The 22,025-nt window shown below is 36.4% G+C and overlaps 1 protein-coding gene across 1 annotated transcript in view; it reads right to left on the reverse strand.

Annotated features, from left to right (window-relative positions):
• Positions 1-338: 338 nt before the first annotated feature.
• rmdn2 (regulator of microtubule dynamics 2) overlaps positions 339-22,025 on the reverse strand; it is a 61,670-nt gene continuing 39,983 nt past the window's right edge. Inside the window, exons 6-11 of the mRNA NM_001078999.1 lie at positions 19,297-19,372; positions 15,708-15,785; positions 12,332-12,430; positions 8,865-8,918; positions 7,751-7,831; positions 339-723 (exon numbers count right to left, since the gene is read on the reverse strand). Of these exons, the coding sequence (NP_001072467.1) occupies positions 670-723; positions 7,751-7,831; positions 8,865-8,918; positions 12,332-12,430; positions 15,708-15,785; positions 19,297-19,372 (442 nt within the window). The 3' untranslated portion in view covers positions 339-669. The remainder of the gene's footprint in view (positions 724-7,750; positions 7,832-8,864; positions 8,919-12,331; positions 12,431-15,707; positions 15,786-19,296; positions 19,373-22,025) is intronic.

Below are 22,025 nucleotides of genomic sequence, written 5' to 3' on the forward strand. Positions count from 1 at the left end.
TGTTTATTTCATCATTTATGCAAAACTAATATAGATTTTACTAAAATATATTACAGACATAAACACAAGTTTTTAAATGTAAGAACCCCTATTACTCTAGCAGCTATTTTAGAGCATCACAGAATGAGTGATGTTACAATAGGTTTTTCCTTTTTAAAAATACAAAGTCAGGCTTGCAATATTGTGATAGTGGGGTCAATGCTTTTCTTGGGACATCAATGAAAACTCTTCCACACAAATTAATTTCAGTTTAGAGACTTAAAAATATTGCAGGTGCGCATTTAGTAAGTTAGAAGGAAGAATATAACCGTACCTACCTAAAGTTAAGAAAAATATCATTAAACAAAAAATATTTTATTGTGCTACTTTTATGGTCTTCCATTATTGCTCAAACAGATTTTTAAAATAATATTTTTCTATGCCTCTACATTAATTAAAAACAGGTTTCAGAAGTAATATTAGAAACATGCAGGGTTCATCCCAAGTGAGGCCATTCAATTGTCAGTATATAAATCAATTATTTGTACTAAACAAAAGCAATGCAGAATTACATTTTGTATAAATTGAAGTTTTGTTACAGTTAATTATTACTCAGTGGGGGATACTACAACAGTGTATTGTGACTCCAGTATCTGATATGTTTGCTTTGTGTCTTGAAATGTGCTTGTATTACTGCTTCAGGGATACCATCAGGGTGTCCATTTCTTTCTGAGCATCTTTGTCCTAAACAACAAAAACACAGTGTATTTATTTTACATAGACACAAAACAACATGGCACATGATTATGTAACGTACCAAACACACATTTTAAAGCTCATTATTATCCTTATATTTTTCATACACTAATGTACTTAACAACATTAACAAGGACCCCATCCTTTACATTCCTGCTCCCCCTGCAACCACTGCCCTCCAGGAAACTTTATGAATTATGTCTTTATAAACTACGAGTCACATACTTTTGGATGAAAATGTGATTTATATCTTTAGAAATGGTACATTTTGAAATGAGAACCAAACATTTATGAATTAAAGAGACATGCAAGGCTTTAAATAAATACCCATTGATTTTTTTTTTCTAAGGAAGTTGTAGTGGCGGAGCCTGGTGTGGGTAAAATGTAAAAAAGCAGTTAAAATGTGTTACATAACAGGAAAGAGAGTTTCCGGGGCAGCAAAAGATGCAACATGGGAGAGGCCTGGGAAGGTCTGGTGATGTGAGGAAGGGCTACAAAGCTAGAAGCAATCCTGCCTGGAAACCAGAAGGGAGGTGGCTGGAGTTGGGATTTTTGCAGGTGACTGAAAAAGTAGAAAAGGGGACGTGCCGGATGATTTAAGCATCGAAGAAGAAGATGAGTGAACTGGTCACATTTAACAGAGAGCGGGTGAGGGGCAGGGCAGAAAAATGTATGAAGAAGAAGGCTATAGGAAGGCCTGATGGTGGACCTGAAGAAAGAAGAAGCTGGTACAGAAGCTGGTCAGGGGGTGGAAAAGTGGACAGATTTCTTTACCTCAAAAGTAATATGTTAAAACCTGTAGATAATACATATTATACTATATACCCTACTAAAATGTAAGCAAATGTCAGCTTAACAAATATACGGTCTAAATCAATTTAAGTAATCATGCTGCCTATATTGATAAGATAAACCCAAGAACGTTCCCTTGTTGAGAATAAGTGGTGCTAGTTCCTGAATGTTAGCCCATAATTGCCCTTTTCTGCATGCAAGCTTTATGCAACAGATACAGTGACACTAAAGCTGCACAGGTTTGGCTGATTTCATGTGGGCATGTAGGCCAGGTTGGCGTTGGTTTTAAAAGACCTTTGGTATGAAAATTGGTAGTGAGGGAGGTAATGAATGGGAGCTGTCTCTTCAATTCAAGCTGTGTAGTTATCACAACCTTCCAAAGAAAAGAACATTTCTTTCTGAGAGGAATACCTATTTTTCCACTAAAAAATGAAAAACATATATATGCTCATTGAGTACACATTTGCTTTTACATATTGTAATGGTATTTGATAGCTTGGCTTGCAAACCATAGCTGTGCATTATATGTTGAGCAGCCAAGGATAGCCAATAGGGATTGTGTGTAATATGGGCACGTTTTACCCTACATTGTACCAACACACTTGTAAGTTCTACTAGTATATCTAGTGATACTGTGTTAAGAAAATACAGGTATAAGTCCTGCTATTCAGAATACCTGGGTTTTCCAGATAGAGGGTCTTTTTATAATTGGGATCGCCATACCTTAAGTCAACTATAAAAAAAACATTTAGACCTTAAACCCAATAGTATTGTTTTGCCTCCAATAAGGATTCATTATATGTTAGTTTGGATCAAGTACAAGGTACTGTTTTATTATAACAGAGGAAAAAATTATTTTTAAAACTCTATGGAAGATGGCCTTTCCGTATAAAAGATGTCATACCTATATAAGGCAGAGGGAAAATAAGTGTAAAACACAAGTGCCTGAATTAAAACAGAAAAAAATACACTATAACCAATCTAGACCGATTCTTCTCTATTTGCGTTTAAAATTTCAAGGTTATTCAAATCAGAAAAAAAGAAATATACAAAAAATACAAACCTGGATAAATATACGCCCATGTCTATTTGAATATTGGACTTCTTTATAAAGCCTTTAGATTGTAAGCTCTCGCGAGCAAAGCTGCCTGGTCCTATTTTTTTCCCTCTATAATCCTTGTTTGTTAAATTATTGTAGGGCCCCTGTATGTTATAAATTAACATGAATTGCTGTGTAACTTGCTGGCACTATATAATTAAATGATAATTAGAGTCTGTGGTCATGTTAATTACAGCTCATACAGAAATGTCTTATGATGGCTAAAAGCACCTTCAGAGTATTATAGGTAATAGGTATTATAGGTATAGCTCACCAAAGAAAAACTCACCCACTTTCTATTTATTCCTATAGGATTTTCAAAAAGGTATTTATCAATGGGTGAAAGTTAGAGTTATATAGATAAATAAAATGAAAAAAATCCCATAGGAATGAATAATGCGCAGGTAAATTTTCCTGTGGTAAGTGCTAATTTCACACTTTGATAAATCTGCCACCAAGATATAATAGTTCATAGCAAATTATGCAAATTCTATATTTATTAAATTGAATACTCTTCTCACTTGCCCAGCAGTTCTGAAATGTAAAGACTTAAGTCTATTAATACCAGTATATTTATACTTTGCGAGGATAAAGATGCTGCTTTTCCAAATGATGGGCCAAGATGTTCTAAGTTCTTCTTTTATGCCTCAGAAACATGCACTGAATCCCTGGCCTGTGTGCCTGTGGGCATTACGTATTATTTTTAAAGACTTCCTGTTTTATTTGTGTAAATCACAAGCTAATATTTCTCAAGCAAGGTACTAATTACAACTTCTGAATCCAGCCTTTGTGTGCCGTTATGCAATCATTTGAAACAATGAATTATATCTTTATACCTGTAAACTTAGAAAAAGTTCTTTACTAACTTCTATCATATCATATATGCAATAAAATCTCCCACCACCCAGGGTGAGTTGGCCTGCAGTCTAAGTTGCACACTGTCATCTCTCAGTTAAACAATAAAACCAGGAATTAAAAAGGAATGGAGCAATAAATTACTATCAACACAAGCCTAAATGCAGCAGACAAATAATTCCTATTGTAGCCTACAAGACCTAGTGCCAAACATGTTTCCTGCACTTACATGGGTTGTGCCTGAAGCATTTCTTAGGTTAGAATTACATTTTTTCAGGCAAACTGTAACCTGGAGTCCTATAAATGGCCATAAACCTAGTGCAAAACAACTTTCTTTTCTTGCCTTAAAAAACTGAGAAAGCCTAAACAAGCTAATGGAGCTTCGGCTGGAGAGCTTTTCATACTATTTGGGTTAAAGCCCTGTGATATTGAAATATTATTTTCTGAAATATCTGTGGAGGAAATAACTTTTTTTCTTTTTTTACCTCTGCTCGACTAACTTCTTTCCATTGTCTCTCCTACTCTTACTTTGTAGCAAGCTCTGTAAAAGCAGCCACACGATAAGCCCCCACTGCAGTATCACCTTTGTAAAATGCCCCTAAATTCATAACAAGGTTAAAAATGTATAAACTATTGGCTTAATAGTCATCCTGCTATAGTAGTATTACCCTAAATCCTCTGGATAGCCACGAAAATGCTAAAAAAAACCAAAACAAAAAACGATAAATACCACAGGCTATATTTCAGCATACACCTTTAAATGATTGCCACGTACAATAGAAATTGTTACTAATATTTGTAGATTATAGGGTTTAGCCATGAACCAAGGCAATTGCTGCTGAACTACAAGCTACAAGCTAATTAAATAAAGGCTGGCATTCACAATGTATATACTGAATTAATATTAGGTAGGCCATATAATCTATTCATAGCATTTTTATCAACATTTATTCCTCAAGGGAAAAGTATACCATGAGTTCAAGGCCCTCTAATAGTTCCTGTGCCCTGAGGGCACCTTAAGACTAACTTTACATGAACTGTTTGATACCAGTCTTTTCAATGGCTGTAAGAAAAGCAGGCACAGTATTTAAGCACAAGTTACTAAGGTATAACAAGAAATAAGCACCTATAATATCTATATACATAAATATTATTTAGTATTTACCTAATTCCTGCTTCTCCTGTTGTACGCATATATACGGGGCCACCATCGGAAACTTTGGGGCCTCATACAAGTTATTTATATGGGACCCCCCCCACGAACACAAGGATGGCACTGGGCAGTGAGTGACACATGGGGAATGGGAATGGCACATGAGTACAAAGCCTTTTATGACCGGCATCACATGAAGGAAGGAGACAGACACTGGCATATGGGCAGAAACAGAAGGAGCTGTGACTTGTGTACAGTATATGGGGATAGGAGAGAGGGTGGGGTTAAGAAATGAAAATGGCAAATGGAATCATGAGAAAGGCAATAACTAACACATGGTGGTTGCAGTTGATATTATTAGCCCCCTAACAATTGCCTATATAAATACACTTCTAAAAATCCCATAGGAATGAATAAAAGATGAGCATGTTTTTATGCTTTAAGCTCTAAGCTTACATTTTGATAAATCTGTGCCTAAATGTAGCACTTATATCTGTAGTAATAAATCAAATCAACTGGACTTGCTGTGTTTTTTTTCCTTGAAGATATTTTGCCAGTCATCCAACTGGCTTTCTCAATTCAGAATGACTTGAACAAAGATCTTCCTGGAATAGCACTTATGTTCTGAAATGCTGACATAAACAGCATCTGTCATTGCCAGCTCCTATTAGGATAGTACCACTTAGAAGACTCTTCTCAAACTCTTTATTGTGACCCCCCCAAAATACAGAAACGTACAGGACCTTCACAAAATCCCAATGGACCTATAGTATCAGGTGAAAAAATGCTTCCAAGAAGCCCCCTAACAACTGCCTATATGATACATATATAATTAAAAAACTACAAATTCACATTTATAACTATGTCACAAATACTCACAGGGAAGCCAAAACCACTTGTATGTATTACTATTTTTATTATAAGGATTAATGAGGTAGTTTGTCTTTAAATTATAAATTTTTATAAATATTTAAAAATGGTAAATATTGATATTCTGATATAACGTGCAGTTGATTTTCATTTTATTTTAGTTTTTTGTGCTTTTTTTAGTTATTTAGAATTTTGTTCATCAGCTCTCCAGTTTGGTATTTTAGCAGCTGTCTGGTTGTTAGGGTCTTAATTAGCCTAGCAACGATGCATTGTTTTTAATGAGAGGCTGGAATATGAATAGGAGAGGGTCAAAATGGGAAGATAAGTAATACAAATTAACAAGAAAGTTGTAGTCTCACAGAGCAATAGTTGTTTGGCTGTTGGGACCCCCCATTTAAAACTGGAAAGAGGCAGAAGAGGGCAGATAATTAAACTATAAAAGATAGTTGCTAAGACTAGGACATTCTATAACTTACTAAAATTTAACAAAAAGCTACCCCTTTTATGTTACAAAGACATTAAAACTGGAATCGCTTAGACAATGATTTGTGAAATGATGATTTTGCAGCAATTTCACCAACATTTAAAGGACCCCCAAATACAATGATATATGCAGCCAGAGAAAAAATTGGAACCTGGAATATGCAACATTTAAGGGTTTAGACATTATTCTCTTATATTCTGCCTTCCTGCACGAAAGTGTACAAACCACACTAAAGTGCCTTTTGAGGTTGCGTATTTTCAGTCCATTTATTTTACATGCGAAAAGTTGCTACACCACATTAACTGTAAAAATAAAAGAAGTCAAAGACAAGCTGAAGGTCAAATAAGCTACGGTGTACTGCATTAGCATATAGTAAAGAAGGAAGCCCTACTCAGACAATGCATAAGAGCTGCCAAGCTAAATATTATTTCACGTACTTTATAAGAAGTTCCAAAAGGTCTATAAGATCTATTACTCAAATCACAAGGGGATAAAGTAGTGTGAGGTTTAAGTTCAACATCAATAGTCACCCTTTTATATCTAGCAGTACAAAGAAGTTAACAGTTCCACAAGCAGACGTAGCCTAAGCCAGTGATTAGAAAGACAATGCTCTGTGGTGTAATATTACCGGCTATTTCTCAACATATCATGCAAGAAGGGACAAAAGATTCTGCTTCTTTGTATTTTACCTCTTGTGTTAAAGGGAACCTATCATTAGTCTTCTATTTTTCATAACGTAGTTTATCTTAAAACAGTCTCGAGTATTGTAGTGTACCTTTCTACATACAAAAGAAAACTAAACTAAAAGCAGACTGCCTGGTCCATTTTCCAGTCAAATGCACTGAACCTGAGAGGCCTTTAGGACAGGAGAAAAATGTTACTGAGCAAAGAGTAGAATTATTACATTATTTATTAATCTTTATTTATTGAGTGTCAACTAAACCTGTATTCTATGGCAAAGGGGGTCACTTGATTACTTTTTTTTCGTTAATAACTTTTTGATGTTACTAGTGCCATACAAGTACATTTTACCATGTTATATACAGTGTTTTTTAAAGACAATTTGCAATTGATCTTCTTTTTATTTTCTTGTGGTTGTAAAATGAATAGTAAAGGGCCAGAATAGAAAGATAAGCAAGAGTAAATAAGAATAGCAATATAACTAAAGGGGATCATACACAGGCAGATCCTTCAAGGCAATTCGGCAGCTTGTTTGCACATGCATGGGCACCCCCAATGGGCCTACCCAATCAAAATCTGGCCTAAAATTGGCCAGATCTTGATTAAGCAGGTTTGAATTACCGTAAGATCTGGGACTGCATTGGCTTGTTGATACAGTCCTTGGTCCGATTGCACCTATGCCCACTGTTTTTATTAATTGTTTAGGACCCTAATGGAAATAGTAAAACATTGGCGTACATTTATTTTCCTCTGGTTTTGTTTTATTTAGCTTCTAAATTTTAAAGGAATTTTAAAGACAACGAACAATTTGTCAGCAACACTTTTATATATTCATTGTTTTTTCTAATCACAAAGAAAGGTGGTATTTATTCATAATACCATGTAATGTTCCCCGCCTCTAACTGATAATCAGCTCGGTCTTGAAAAATTTCTCTTCCAGTATTAGTAAACAGCCTCATGCTGGAGAGCGCAGCACACAGCTCAGAGTGAGTGAGGACTGTGAGTAAAGGTATAGTCAGAGCAAAAGCAAGGAAAGTGCCAACAGTAAAGATGCATAATGCAGATCCCTCATCATACAAACCTCTTTATTAGCAGCAGTCATTGCTGATGCTTCATCACAGTACTTTAAAGCAACAGATTTCTGCCCAAGATCTTTGTAGCACTAGAAAAAAGTAATAATGGTAAAATCTATTAGTTCAAAAAAGCCTACACATCAGTGATAAAGAAAACTAATTACACACCATCGCACATCTGGAAATATTAGGGCTCATTTCCATTCACAAGTGCAGTTACACTTCTGCATTTTGCTCCATAGTAAGTTGCAAATTATATCATTTTCATTTAAAGACAATTAGCAATTGGTCTTCATTTTTTAATTATTTACATTTTTGTTTAGAAGCTCTTGAGTTTGGTGTGTCACAAGTGGTTTTTAAATGAGAAACTGTTATATAAATAGAATAGGACCTGAATAAAAAAAAATAAAAATAATAAAAAGTAATAGGAACAATACAATTGTAGGCTCACACAGCAATAGTTTTTCGGCACCGGGATCAGTGACCCCCATTTAAAAGCTGCAAAAAGAAGAGGGAAAATAATTTAAAAGAACTATTTAAAATAAATAATAATGACCCATTGAAAGTTGCTTAGAATTGCCCATTCTATAAATACTAAAAAATAACTTCAAGGTGATCCACCCAATTGAGACATTTGCATCAAAACGCGCTCCTTGTATTTCCATGCACTTGTATAGATGCACTTGTGGTTGCTCGTTTCTTCCTTCTGTTCTGAAACAAACAGCTCCGCCCACTGACACAGGGAAACCCTGGAGCTAATGCCTGGTCAGGGGTTGGCATTAGCTCCAGGTTTCCCTTCACGCCGTGCATCAATAAGCACAGCACACATGCACCTAAATAATCAGACGCAGACATCGCTCACATGCGGAACAACGGAAACAATGTCAGTCTGACTCTTGCATAATTGTACCCTATTTGCGACAAAATGTGAACACAGTAGTGTTTGTTAATTTTGGAGAATTGGGAGCAACTGCATCAAGCGTATCACCACCTTGAGACTACAATGACACTGGAATTCTGGGGAAAAAACTCTGCATTGTGGGAAAAAAAATGTTTGTGCTCAAAACTGCACTTTGTTCACTGCACTTGCGGATGTAATGAGCCCTAATGTGTTCTGCTTACCTTTGCCAGGAAGACATAGTTGTATTTGGAGTAACCAGGATGCATTTCTTCAACCTTTAAAATAAAGGAATATTATTAAGTTAGCAAATAATAAACTACAATAAATTATTGACACAAGCAACATAACAGAAAAAAAAACATTAGTCATTGCACTTTTAATTAAGCAAAATGAAAGCCATTATTACAATTAAAAAGAAGTGGTAGACTGTACAGCACCTTACATTGGTTTTGCTCATATACTTTTATTGCTAGTTTTTGGTATTATTGTGTTTTGTGACTGGCAGATTATTCCTTTAGTTCCCCATTCTGTTCCCCAGGTGAAAACCAAAGAGGAAGTGCCACTACTTTTCCAGCACTACATCAAAGTGAGGCAGGAAGTGGTCACCCTACCTGCTAGCCAATAGCATACATATGTAAATGAACTTACTTTCCCTTCCACTAAGGGAACTGAACCTGTAGGGATTTAAAGCCCTATAGGGGCAATTAACTCTATGGGTCAATACAATACATTATATTTAAAACTTATATTGAACATTTCTAAGAAATGGAGTTCCCATCTTAATTCTAGCTAATTTCATTTTGTAATATTTAAAGAAAACATACAGATGTGAGTTAATGGTCATGACGTCATAACACATGCTCAGCATGATGTTGATAGAGAGAAGGCGTTCATGTGCTCAAAGTGTTTGGCAACGATGACAATGCTTCTTTCTCAATGTCATTTTAACTTGGGGAAAACCCCACACTGTTTATCCTTAATCCTTTCACAATTATGAACAAATTATGATTATAATTAGCTGAACGTTACTATTCTGGTTTAAAATATTGCTTTGTTCTAAATGTTTCACACATTTCATCACTCTCATCCCCCAAATATATTAACAAGCTGACCATAAGAGTATATAAAATCTGCTCTGAATGAAGAATCAGCAATAATTTATTTAATAAGTTTATAAGGAATTTATAAGTTCATTTTTTGACAGATATAAGGTCCTATATTATACAGATATAGGACCTGTTATCCAGAATGGTCAGGATCTGGGGTTTTCCAGAATCATTCTGTTATTTAGATCTCCATACCTTAAGACTACTAAAAAATCATTTATACGATAAAAAAAACAACAGGATTGTTGTTCCTGCAATAAGGTTTAATTGTAGGATAGCTGGATCAAGTACTGTTTTATTATTACAGAGAGAAAGGAAATCCCTTTTAAAACTTAGAATTATTTGCTTATAATGGAGTCTATGGGAGATGGCTTTCCCATAATTCAGAACTTTCTGCATAATGGGTTTTCAGATAATAGATCCCATTCCTGCATACCTGTGTGTGTATATATATTCTTCAAAGTTTGTCCCAGAAGAAGAGTACTGTTAGTGCTTGAAACTTTGGATCTTTTTCAATAAAAATTTTGTCTGTTTGTACCTGTGTCCCAGTGTGTGCGACACTTTTCCTTTATTTTTGTTGTTTTTTGACCAGCACCCAGGGCAGTTGCCTTTCTGAACGGTGTGCTCCTGTTTTCTAGTATATATATATATATATATATATATTTACAAAGACATAGCTGATTCTTGTTCTGTTTTGCTGAAAAGTTCATAAAACAATTTGCGAAATACATCAAAGTCAATGGGCGTCTTCGTGCAACTTTTTTTTTTAACTGTGTGTCAATTTCTTTTACTGCAAGACTTTTTTCCCACCTGTTGATTGTAATCGCTTACCTTATACCCCAGCTGGTGCTCCTATTAGGACAAAACCACACCAGACTGGGGTAGCTGCAAGCCAGCAATCCTCTTCCTTCTTCATGCTGCTTGCAAATGTGCAGCAGAGTGAAAAGACAAACTTTATCAAAAAGGCCGGCCTTTTCACTCTACTGTGCACGTGCAGACAGACAAAAGAGAAAAGATAAGGGATTGCTGGCTCTCAGCTACCCGGGGCTGGTGAAGTTTTCTCCTAACAGAAGCACCAACCTGGGGTAAAAGGTAAGTGATTACAATCACTGGGTGGTGCCTAACATTTTGGATACTTAACATCCAAAATGGTTGACAAACTTCCAAGCAACATTGCATGCACTTCTGTATGCAACATAATTATATATATATAGGTGCCAAAGATTACCAAATTACCATGTTAATTTTAAAAAACCGAATAAAAAGATTTAACTATACTTGTTCCTAAAATTTAGCCAAAAAATATGAGGATGGCAACTGCCAGCTCTTTTTTTTTCCAAAGGGGACCCTAAAATCTAGTGTATGCAAATGGGGGACCTGATGCCCATGTCCATGCCCAGGCTGCACAATTATAGAGGGTGAGGAGGAAGGGAGAATATGAGAAAGTGCAGTGACATTTAGGAAGTGCAGAATGGGAAGTAATGATATATGATTGACAGCTGAGATTCTAATACCGTTATAAGAGATGTGAATGTTTAACTAAAAAAAAAGAGAATGTGGGTTTCATGCTTATTTGCAAAGGACTATTATTATACAGCTTTCTATGTCTGGGTGGCAGGTCCCCTTTAACTACTGTATGACAGTACAGTTGAAGCTCTGTGGGTGAGAGCTAGAAGGTAAAGCTCTGACTTAAGAATAGGTACCAAAATTTGTGTTTATGTGGGTGCATTTGTGGTGCTTTTAGAAAGGATTTGTATATCTGGGCATGACACTGTATTACGTATTGCTCAGACAAGCAGGAGCTTAATTCTTTTTCTTTTGTTTGTACTGTTTTTGATCACTGGCACCCTGACTGACAATGTGGCGAGACCTGTTTGAGCTGCATAAAAATGGCGCCCCTGTCTTGAGAACTGTTTGCTAAATGCTGTTTCTCATGCTGAAACAGAGCTACCGTAATCCCTACACTATCACTGTGCAGATTACGTCTATCAATTCCTTTAACTCTTGGTACAGTAATAACTATTTATATAATTATTTTGAATCCCTTAAGAACAATTCTGGGATTCACAGATAGGGTTGCCTATCTGTACTTTTATGTTTTTTTCACTACCGATAACATTGGCATCAAACATAATTTTTACTGCCCGGGCCAGTAAAATACCAGCCAGGTGGCAACCTTACTAACAGAGCACTTGCAAGTATGGTATTTCAGATTAATATGGAACAGACTGCAAAGCGTATTGCTGTGGGAACAAGGCAGTTCCATATTAGGTAGACAGTACATAGAAGACTTTCTTGCATCTGCTGGTGTTCCCTTGTTTGCACGTCTGAATGACAGCCATGTGCCATCCAGCAATACAGCACTGGCAAATGCAGGAAGCACTTTATTCAAAAGAATGCACAGCTACTTCAAAGCCATTCAGGCAGCACAAATAATCGTACAAATGCCAATTTGGCAGTAATTTGACACTTTGGCCTAAATCTTATAATCTAAATTTTCGCTGTTATATAGGTATGTATGTTAAACAAATATCACTGTAGAAGTTAAATGTTTAAGAAAACCTAGTAAAATGTATATTTGCCTTGAGGAAATTCTGCAAAGCCTCTTGTATTGTTGCAGTTGGAGGATTCCCAAAAAGTGCAGCAGCAACTTTCCTCTCAATCCAAGACAACTGAGAAACCTGCAGGGTAAATAATATATATAATAAATATAACTTTAACTATTAAATATTTTTTGTAATTTCTGTAAAATTAAAATGTTATTGTATCATTTACTTGTAACATACTAACAACTTTATTTTGCTTACAGTATTCATGTTAGGAAGCCACTGTCAGAAATTATTGTATATTGTTCTGAATTGGCATTACTAATAACATATATTTAAAAGCACCAATATATTCTGCAGTACTGTAAAACATGCATTATCAAGATTCTTCCACACCAACCAGCCCTTTGGGAAGTAAAGGCAATTTTAATTACATTTGTTATTACTGTAGTGTTGAAAGTGCTTTAAACTGGCTTAATGTAAAATGAATTAAACAATAAGCAATGACTTAAAAATTCTAATAACTGGGAGATGGACATTAGAGGTTATTTTAGTAAATAGAAAGAAGAGTCTGCAATACAAAAAAAACTTTAGACTGCAGAACAGAAGGGCAGTGTGTATAAATTACTTTTTATTACTCTGATGATTCACTTTTCAGTAGGAAAATCATCCAATTGAAGAGCCGTGTGAGTCAAGTCAAGGTGTCAGGGTGTTATCCAGGCTGATCATTTTCCTTTTGGTATTAAATATAGACATCTGTTTTTAGTACCTAACCTTAAGTATATTTTGTAGTTGGAAATTTCATTAGTCAGAGACAGAAACAACCTCTTTTTATGAGCAGATAACTATGTACAATATCCCAAGCTGTCTCCTTGTTTTGAAATATTGCTATGGTTTAAGCACATTTAGAAAGTACCTTAGAATTAGATAGGGTTCAAATAAGGAAGGAAAACCTATCCGAATGTTCAGCTCCCACGTCTCTCTCCCAATCAGAAACAGGTGCACGTCTGTTCAATGGCCACAATCCATCTCAAATACCTTATAGAAAAATAGCAAACAGCACCTTATTGTCTCCATTAAAAAAGCTTGAGATATGGCCAGATGTAGGCCTGAAACGTTGCTATATTCAAAAGCCATGTATATCAAATTAAGGCTTTTTTAATGGAGACAAGAAGATGCTGTTTTCTATTTTTCTATAAGGAAGGAAAACCTTACATAAAAATTAGACAGATGGGAAAGTAGGTGAGAGAAAGATGTTTGGAAATGGGAAAAAAAGCTAAGGACTCAACAGGTCTGAAAATATCATCTACCGATGCACCATGTCCATCATGTACAGTACAGTACTGCTGTACAGTAGAATACATTAATACAAACAGGGAGTTACTAAGATAATAATAGATAAATACAAAGTATAACAATAAATACAAGATACATTTGCAACAAGTTAAGAGTCAAAGACACATGGAGGTCCCTGCCCCGTAGAGCTTACAAGCAAGCTCATATGTAAATCCCTGCTTCATCTAAATAAACAATTTTCATAAACATATACTTTCTTTTTTTAATAGTATGTGTTACTGGGTAATCCTAAATAGAAAATTACCATTTTAAGAATTAAGGGCTGCCCCCTGGGATCATAGGATTCACAGTGCACACAAACAAGCCAAGGCACACATACATGCTAGGCCACATCAGCCAATTAATGGACAGACTGATATAAATATATTCCAGTTTGGCAAGATTCTTTGATAGGTCACTTAACATAGCTTAGCTTGCTGCTTTCTATTTACAATTTGTATTGTGTGAAAGCACTGACACATATAAGATTAGAGGCTTTAAAATTACAATAGTAATATGATGATATTTGTGGGTTACAGGGCAAAACACTAATGGTCTTTTAAGCAGTGGAAAAAGATTATTGAATAAAATTTACAATTATTTAATAAAACTTTTGATATTGAAAGCAGAACCCATTTAACAGGTACATATTACATGCATAAGAATATGAACTTAGGCACCTCCCTCTGACTGTAATCACTTACCACAGGGCAATGCTCCTGTTAGCAGAAAACTGCACCAAGCTGGGGTACTCTTCAGTGAGCACCACGGAACGATCCTCTTCCTGCTTCCTCCTTTGCACCGGGTGTGCAAGCATAATAGAGTGAAGGCAGGATTTTAACAAAGCTGGCATTTTCACTCTACTGCGTGTGCAATGGCAGGGGTACCGGCCTGGGGTATCAGGTAATTGATTACAATCACTGGGGGGTGCCTAACATTTGGCACCCCCAGTGATTGAAAATTTCCTTCTCCTTTAATAATGGCTTATAAACCTGCATTGTTTTGATTTTATTGACTCAAATTGTAGGGGTCAATTAACAACCGAGCAGGTGCCATGTTTTCATGCTTTGCACCCTACCCAGCTGTAGGCATAAGAGCGCTTGAAACTGCACTTTTCAGATTAATGCAGTGTTTCCTGGATTTGGTAGTGCTGTATTCATTGGGGACGGGCTTGGGGAGGAATTAAGGCGTCCTCTATCTAGCTTTCTACCTGCCCCCTAACATTATTCAGACTTGCAAGTTAGGGAGCTGTTTTGTGCCTACCAGAGCTGTGCTCTGCACTGGATAGAGTAGTTAGTAAATAAGTACTGAGAGATGCAATTTTATGCCACCTAATGTATTAGTAAATGACTCCTTATATTTATAAAATATTTGTTAGAGTAAAACAAAGGCAGATTACAGCTAATGTTAAGTAGGGTTATAAAAATGCCCTCTTTATCTGTTGCCGACTCCCATATTAAAGGAACAAGTTGAGTGTAAAAATGAAACTGGCTAAATAGACAGGCTGTACAAAATCAAAAATATTTCTAATATAGTTAGTTAGCCAAAAATGTAATCCATAAATGACATAGTGAGTTGATGTCTAACATGATAGCCAGAACACTACTTCCTCCTTTCAACTCTCTAATCTCTAAGTTAGTCAGCGACTTCATACCTCCCAACATTTGAAAAGTGTTAAGAGGGACAAAAAGAAATGCTGTGTGTAGCGAGTTTTTTGACCATGCCCATTTTTGCAACCACACCCAAAACATTTTTTATTTTGCGCAGCCTATTTACCTATTTTACACTGAACTATTTTTTTAATAGGAAACTCGACGTAGATAGACGATCTGCTATTAAAAATGCTTGCTTAAGTACTTCTAAATGGAGGTCAGCCTCTTATTTGGATGTGCACTTCAGTTCTATGGGGTATTATTTCACAAAGAAATAGCAGACCCATTGTGATCTGTTTTGCAGATTAAAGATATATTTTTGTAAATCCTGTAGTAACCAGGTAGTAGTTTCAATGAGAGACTGGTGATATAAGAATGTCTAAATATGCCTTTAAGCAAAATATTCAAAGATATTATGAACTTACTGCATAGCACCATCTGCCCAATAAGTAATACTGTAGAGGGTCCTTTGGATCTAGTTCTATTGCTTTATCCAGATGCTCCTGAAAGACAAATCTCAGATAAGAACAATGAAGCTAGATCTTCACAAAAGCTTAACTTTTACAAAGCTTTGCCACTTAGACACATTCTACTAAGGTCCTAAACCACAGATGGGGGGATGGGGTTATGTATGGGGAAATGAGAATAATGAAAATCAACTATAGCTTAATAGGCAAACTGAAAGGAAACCATGATAGTCTGTTGTGTTCTTTTAGACCAGTTCCCCCACCCCTTAGCTCACAGAGTACAGTAATTCTCCCTCACCTTGTTCTATTGTGAAGTTGATGAATTATAAGACTTGGAGTCCCTGTGCTTTCCATAGTGGGTTGTGCACTGAATTTCTGGGAAGCTTAGAGACTTCAATCTCAAAAATCAACTGCTTTACAATTAAACAAGGTAAGGAAAATATCTTTAAATCTTTCCCAAAACTTTTAAGCCATCCAGCTTCCTTTAATTTGTACAGACCCTGATGAGGAAAAGCAGCTGCAGAGCACAATTCGAATACCACTTTACTTAACTTGAACACTGTTCATGTTGGGTTGAAAAATGTGAAGTCACTGAATGAAATGTGATCTGTTGTTGGCTCCGCCCACTTTTTCTAACCTTGGACCACAGTTATATAGTAAAAACCAATGTGCAAAGTTTGGGGACCCTGGTTTTAATAGTGTCTGAATGGCAGTAATTTAAATTTCCCCACTGAAAGTCAATGAAAGTGACATTTGATTGGTGGTTGGTGGCTCCGCCACCTGGAACTGCAGTTACCCAGTGACTAACTCTGCAAAGTTTAGGGACCATAGGATTAATAGTTAAAGAATGGCAGCAGTTTAAATTTAAACCAATAAAAGTCAATATGTAAATTGTGATTGGTGTACCCACTTGTTCTAACCGTGAGTCGAAGTCACCCAGTGACAAACAGTGGGCACCCTGGCATAAATAGTGTAAGAATGACAGCATTTTAAATTTGAACCAATAAAATTCAATGGATGAAATTGGTTAGTGGCCCAACCCACTTTTCCGATGTTTGAACTGCAGTCTCCAAGTGACCAACTTTGCAAAGTTTGGGGACTCAGGCATCAAAATTGTGAGACTGACAGCATTTTACCCTTCACCATTGAAAGAAAATAAGTGAAATGTGATTGGCTGTTGGTGGCTCTGCCCACTTTTTTTAAAACTTTAAACAGCAAATACCCAGTGACTAACTCTGGAAAGTTTAACAACCCTGGAATCAATATTTAAATAATAAAATATAAACCAATGAAATTTAATGGGTGGAAATGGATTGGTTGTTGGTGGCTCCACCCACTTGTTCTAACCCTGAATATGTAGTCAGTCAGTGACTGACTGTGCAAAGTTTGGGAACCTTGACATAAATGTGTGAGAAAGGCAGCATTTTAAATTTAAACAAAAAAAAAAATCAATAGGTGAAGTCTGATTGGCTGTTGGTGGCTCCCCCCACTTTTCAAAACTAAAACTGCAGTCCCCTATTGACCAACTGTGAAAAGTTTGGGGACCCTGGGGTTAATACTGTGAGAATGGCAGCAGGTTGAATTTCCGCCAAGTCAATAGGTAAAATCTGATTGGTTGTTCACAGCTCCGCCCACTTTTGGACATCCAACAGTCATCATATTTTCATTCAGGCGGAGCCCATGACTATGTGATTCAAGTCTGGGGAGTGTAGCCTCAAAGCTGTAAGATTGGCAGCAGTTTAAATTTCCCCATAAAAGTCAATGGGTGAAATTTGATTGGCTGTTGTTGGCCCCTTCCACTTTTAGGTCATCCAACAAATGTTGCTGTTTCATTTGTGGTGATCCCATGATTATGTTATTCGAGTTTGGGGAGTGTAGCTTCAAAGCTCTAATTGTGGCAGCAGTTTGAAAATCTTCCCTGTCAAAGTCAATGGAAAAATTGAGGTGTTCAGAGGGGCGCCACAAAAAGACAGGGGGCTGGATCCCTTAGAAAAGCACAAGGAACCTGCTCCGCTATAGGGCAAAAAAGTATGGAGAGTTTGGGTGTTGTACCCCTAAAACTGTAGGAGGAGTAGTGTTTAGAAAATGGGAGGCGCTAAGAATAATAATAATAATAATAAAGAAGAAGCGGAAGAATAAGCTGAAGTCGAAGAACAGTATGTTGGGGTTTTCAACCCAACACAACTATAGTTATGGTGCTTTTCCAGGTGTAGGCAATGTTAGATTGGTGTTAGATGTTAGATTCGTCCAGGTTTTAAAGGATATGAATAAAGACTGAGTTTTATTACACATCATGGCTGTTCGGCGTGCTTCTGAAGCGGTATCTGGATGAAATGTTAGATTGGTGCCACCATTCCATACAGGCCAGTGTTACAGGCCACCATTCCATACACGACTGATGATATAGCTGACCCATACCATCAATGGTGGTGGTAGCATTACCCTGTTTGGCTACTTTGTATCTACAGGGACTGGACATTATGTTAAAATAGAAGGAAAAAAAGATGGTGCAAAATACAGAAAAATTAGAAGGGAACCTGTTTAAGTCAACAAAAAAATCTTAAGCTTGGATGAAAGTTGGATGACAGTTTAAGGTCTTGAAAAAAGAATATAAAAAAAAAAAGGGGTTGATATTCTGAGACCATTTGCATTTGGTCTTCACTTTTTGTTTTCTATGGTTTTTGAATTATTTAACTTTTTGTTCAGCAGCTCTTCAGTTTGGAATGTGAAACTGGAATATGAATAGAACAGGGCCTGAATATAAAAGACAGGCAATAAAAAGTAGCAATAACAAATATTTTTTGGCTACTGTGGTCAATGCCCCCCTTTTAAAAGTTGGAAAGAGTCAGCAAAAAAAAAGGCAAATGAAGACCAATTAAAAAGTTGCTAAGAACTGGCCATTCTATAACATGCTAAAAGTTAATGGAAAGGTGAAGTGCCCCTTTAAGAGATATGGTCAAAGTTCATATTATTTTGGATATCAGTTAACAAAATGTTAAAAATTATTATTCTGACTAGACCTATTTTGTATATGTAAAGAGTCTACATTTGTTGCAGAGTGTTTTCTATCAAGCTCCGTTGTGTTTGGCCATCAATTATCTGTTGACTAAATAAACTCCTTCTACACACAAAAATACAAATACTACCTTATATTTATAATTAATACTTTATGCCTACAGGCACAGTTGTGCTCCTGCAATTTTCTCTGCAGTGAGCTGCAAGTTAAACCCCATTCTTAAAGGTACTTGCGTCAAAACGTGCTGTTTGCAGTTCAGTTTAGTTGCACACAGCACTGCTTAGTCCTTCTTGTCTTTATAAATCAAGTGCTGCTGTTCCTAGTGATTCAGCGCAACCCTGGAGCTACTGGCTAAAAGCGGCTAAAGAAGAGGTTACTCGCACACTGAACATTAGAAATGACCCAGATGGACTTCAATTTGTGCCAGTTGGTGCTCAGAATTACTCTTTTGGTCGAATGACACCGGATAATTTCCCAATGGTCAGTGAGTCCCATATATTGTCTAAATATATTTACCCTTAAGGAACATACCTTAAAGAGGTAGCCATTTTTTATTTTATCCTGTACACTTTCGTACTCAGACAAGTAACCACACATTATTGCAAACCTGGAAAAAAAAAAAAAAAAAAAGCAGACAGCATATTTAATTAAAGGTTAAAAGAATTTAGATTTGTCAGTTCATCAGAAATTGTGTATTTGACTCTTTTAAATAGCTGAACACGAGTATTCCTATCAGTGTCAGCGCTCAGCAGCACTTACCACTAACACCCATATGAAACACTGATGTCTGAATAACAAGTGGGGACAATGGGATATATCACACAAGGTGGATCCGCTGCCTTCCCCCTTCAAAGAATAGTTAAAAAATACAGTAGACTTTATAAGTTAAGCAACAGCCCCTGGCAAATTTAGGATCCTTAATCCTAAAACAAGGCTTTCAAACCATAAGATCAGCCATGGAATCCAGACAGGGAAAATTACTGGTCCAGGTCTAGGACCTTTATCAAGATGTTAAACCATGAAAAAACAAACACATAATGAAGCTTTATACAATACCAAAGTAACCCCTCCCCCCACAGCATAGCCACAACCCTACTCATTAACCCCTACCCTGCATGATCCATACAGAGATTCAGGGTTAAAGGGAAAACTATCAATGCACATAATAAACACCATTACTGACATATAATATCATTTTACCTCGTTGGTAAGAAACAATTGAAGGAACAATATTCATTTAGACCTCTTGGTGCCAAAGTATCCAATTTTATTTTTTTTTATATATACATATATACATACACACTAAACAGAAAAGAATAAACAGAATGATATTTTGGGCTATAGTTAAAAAGTTCTTCTGCACAGAGACAAAAACATAAAAAGTGAAAGGTTCTCTTTTTTTGTATTTTACAATACTAATACCAAAAACAACCAAATATTGGAAGACCTAGAACATAGGTAACTCACTTTTTCCATCCCAGAACTAGTATCCTAAAATAAAAAGCTCCTAAAAACTGCTTGGGACGTGTTATTCAATATGTGCACTGTCCTCAAAAGGTTGCCAGAAAAAACTTGGCAAAAAAAGCTGGCGAGGTTCCATAAAAGTCAATGAGAATGGTCTCTAGCAACTTTATTTATTTATTTATTATTCCAGTTATTAAAACATTTGATTGAAAATGAATGGAACAATATGATTCTCACCAACATGCAACTTTTTTCTGAGAAAAGTGGGAATATTCTGTCGCAATGTTTGCTTTAATAAGCCAGCACTCAAGAAGAAAAGTTGCGAGAGTTTGGTCATGGTTATTTTTTTCAGGTCCACGAACTTCAGTTTTGATAAATCTGCCCCTCAGCATGGACCTCAATAAGCTCATAAAGTTTTAGATATTTAAAAAGTTACTGACTGTACTGACATTCAAAATAGACCCTTGTCATTTCACAAAGACCCAAATAGCCCCACACACACAGTAGGTCCCTATAAAGCACAGGTCTATGACAGCTTATAGCATTCCCTCTTGCATCTGCCAGACTGCCAGTCTGGGCCTGAAGAAAGTTTTACAAAGCTCACCCTAGCTGACCAGACTCAATTTTCAGGATTATCTAGGATTATCTCCACTGGCTCATATATGCTACTGGAAAAACGCAAGAAACCATTAGACACAACACCCTAGAAGATCCAATTCAGTCAAATACTTATTAAAATAATGGGTTTATATAAAATTCAGCCAGCGACTTCCACAAGGTCTTATTTCAATGACTGATATTAGTAGTTTTATGTAGTGTATTTTGGGTAAAACTGTTCTTAATATACCACTTCTCAACTGCTTCACCCCAATGCTCCTTTTCACCGTATGTGCTGTTAAAGAAATCTAACATACAACAGGACCTTGGCTGCATGGGGACTTTATTAAGCTGAACAATACATTTAAACAGATTATCTTAAAGTCCCCATGCAGCCAAGGTCAGTTCAGATGTTCAGTGACTGTTCAAGACTGAGCAATCACTTGATGCTGCCTTTGTTACAACAGCAGTAGGGTTAGGCCAGAGCATTTCTGTAATTTTATACAAATCCCCCTGGCCGAGGGAGAGCAAAACATATTGCAAAAAATTGTGTATTAAAAAATGCATGAACAGCCAACGTTACGTTTCGGTCCCCGTTGGGACCTTTCTCAAGGTAAGTTCCCAACGTGGACACAATTAATTAATAGTCACTATTGTTTTTTATCCTTGAGAAAGGTCCTAATAAGGACCGAAACGTTGGTTTTAACAATATATTTAAAATAAAAAATTTTTGATGAAACATTGAAGGGTGTGCTGGCCACAGATGATTATTTTCTCGTCCTGATGACGATCCTATACGGATCGAAACGCGTAGACCTTTGGATGTAATAAATTGTTCTATTTTTACACTTTTTCCGTGAGTGCTTTCTATGAGATTGTTTTTATATATATATATATATATATAGTCTTGCAAAGAATCGGCACTCACCAGTATCGGGCACAGGCTGGGTGCTGACAAAAATACTACATCAAACTCAACAGTAGAAAGCACTCACAGCTACAGCATCAATCAGGTCAGGGATTTATTTCAGCATACCATCTACGCGTTTCGATCACCACAGGATCGTCATGACGATCCTGTGGTGATCGAAACGCGTAGATGGTATGCTGAAATAAATCCCTGACCTGATTGATGCTGTAGCTGTGAGTGCTTTCTACTGTTGAGTTTGAGATATATACAGGTCCTTTTCAAAAAATTA

The sequence above is a fragment of the Xenopus tropicalis genome, chromosome 5, assembly GCF_000004195.4.
Source record: "Xenopus tropicalis strain Nigerian chromosome 5, UCB_Xtro_10.0, whole genome shotgun sequence".
In the NCBI taxonomy this organism is placed as follows: domain Eukaryota; kingdom Metazoa; phylum Chordata; class Amphibia; order Anura; family Pipidae; genus Xenopus; species Xenopus tropicalis.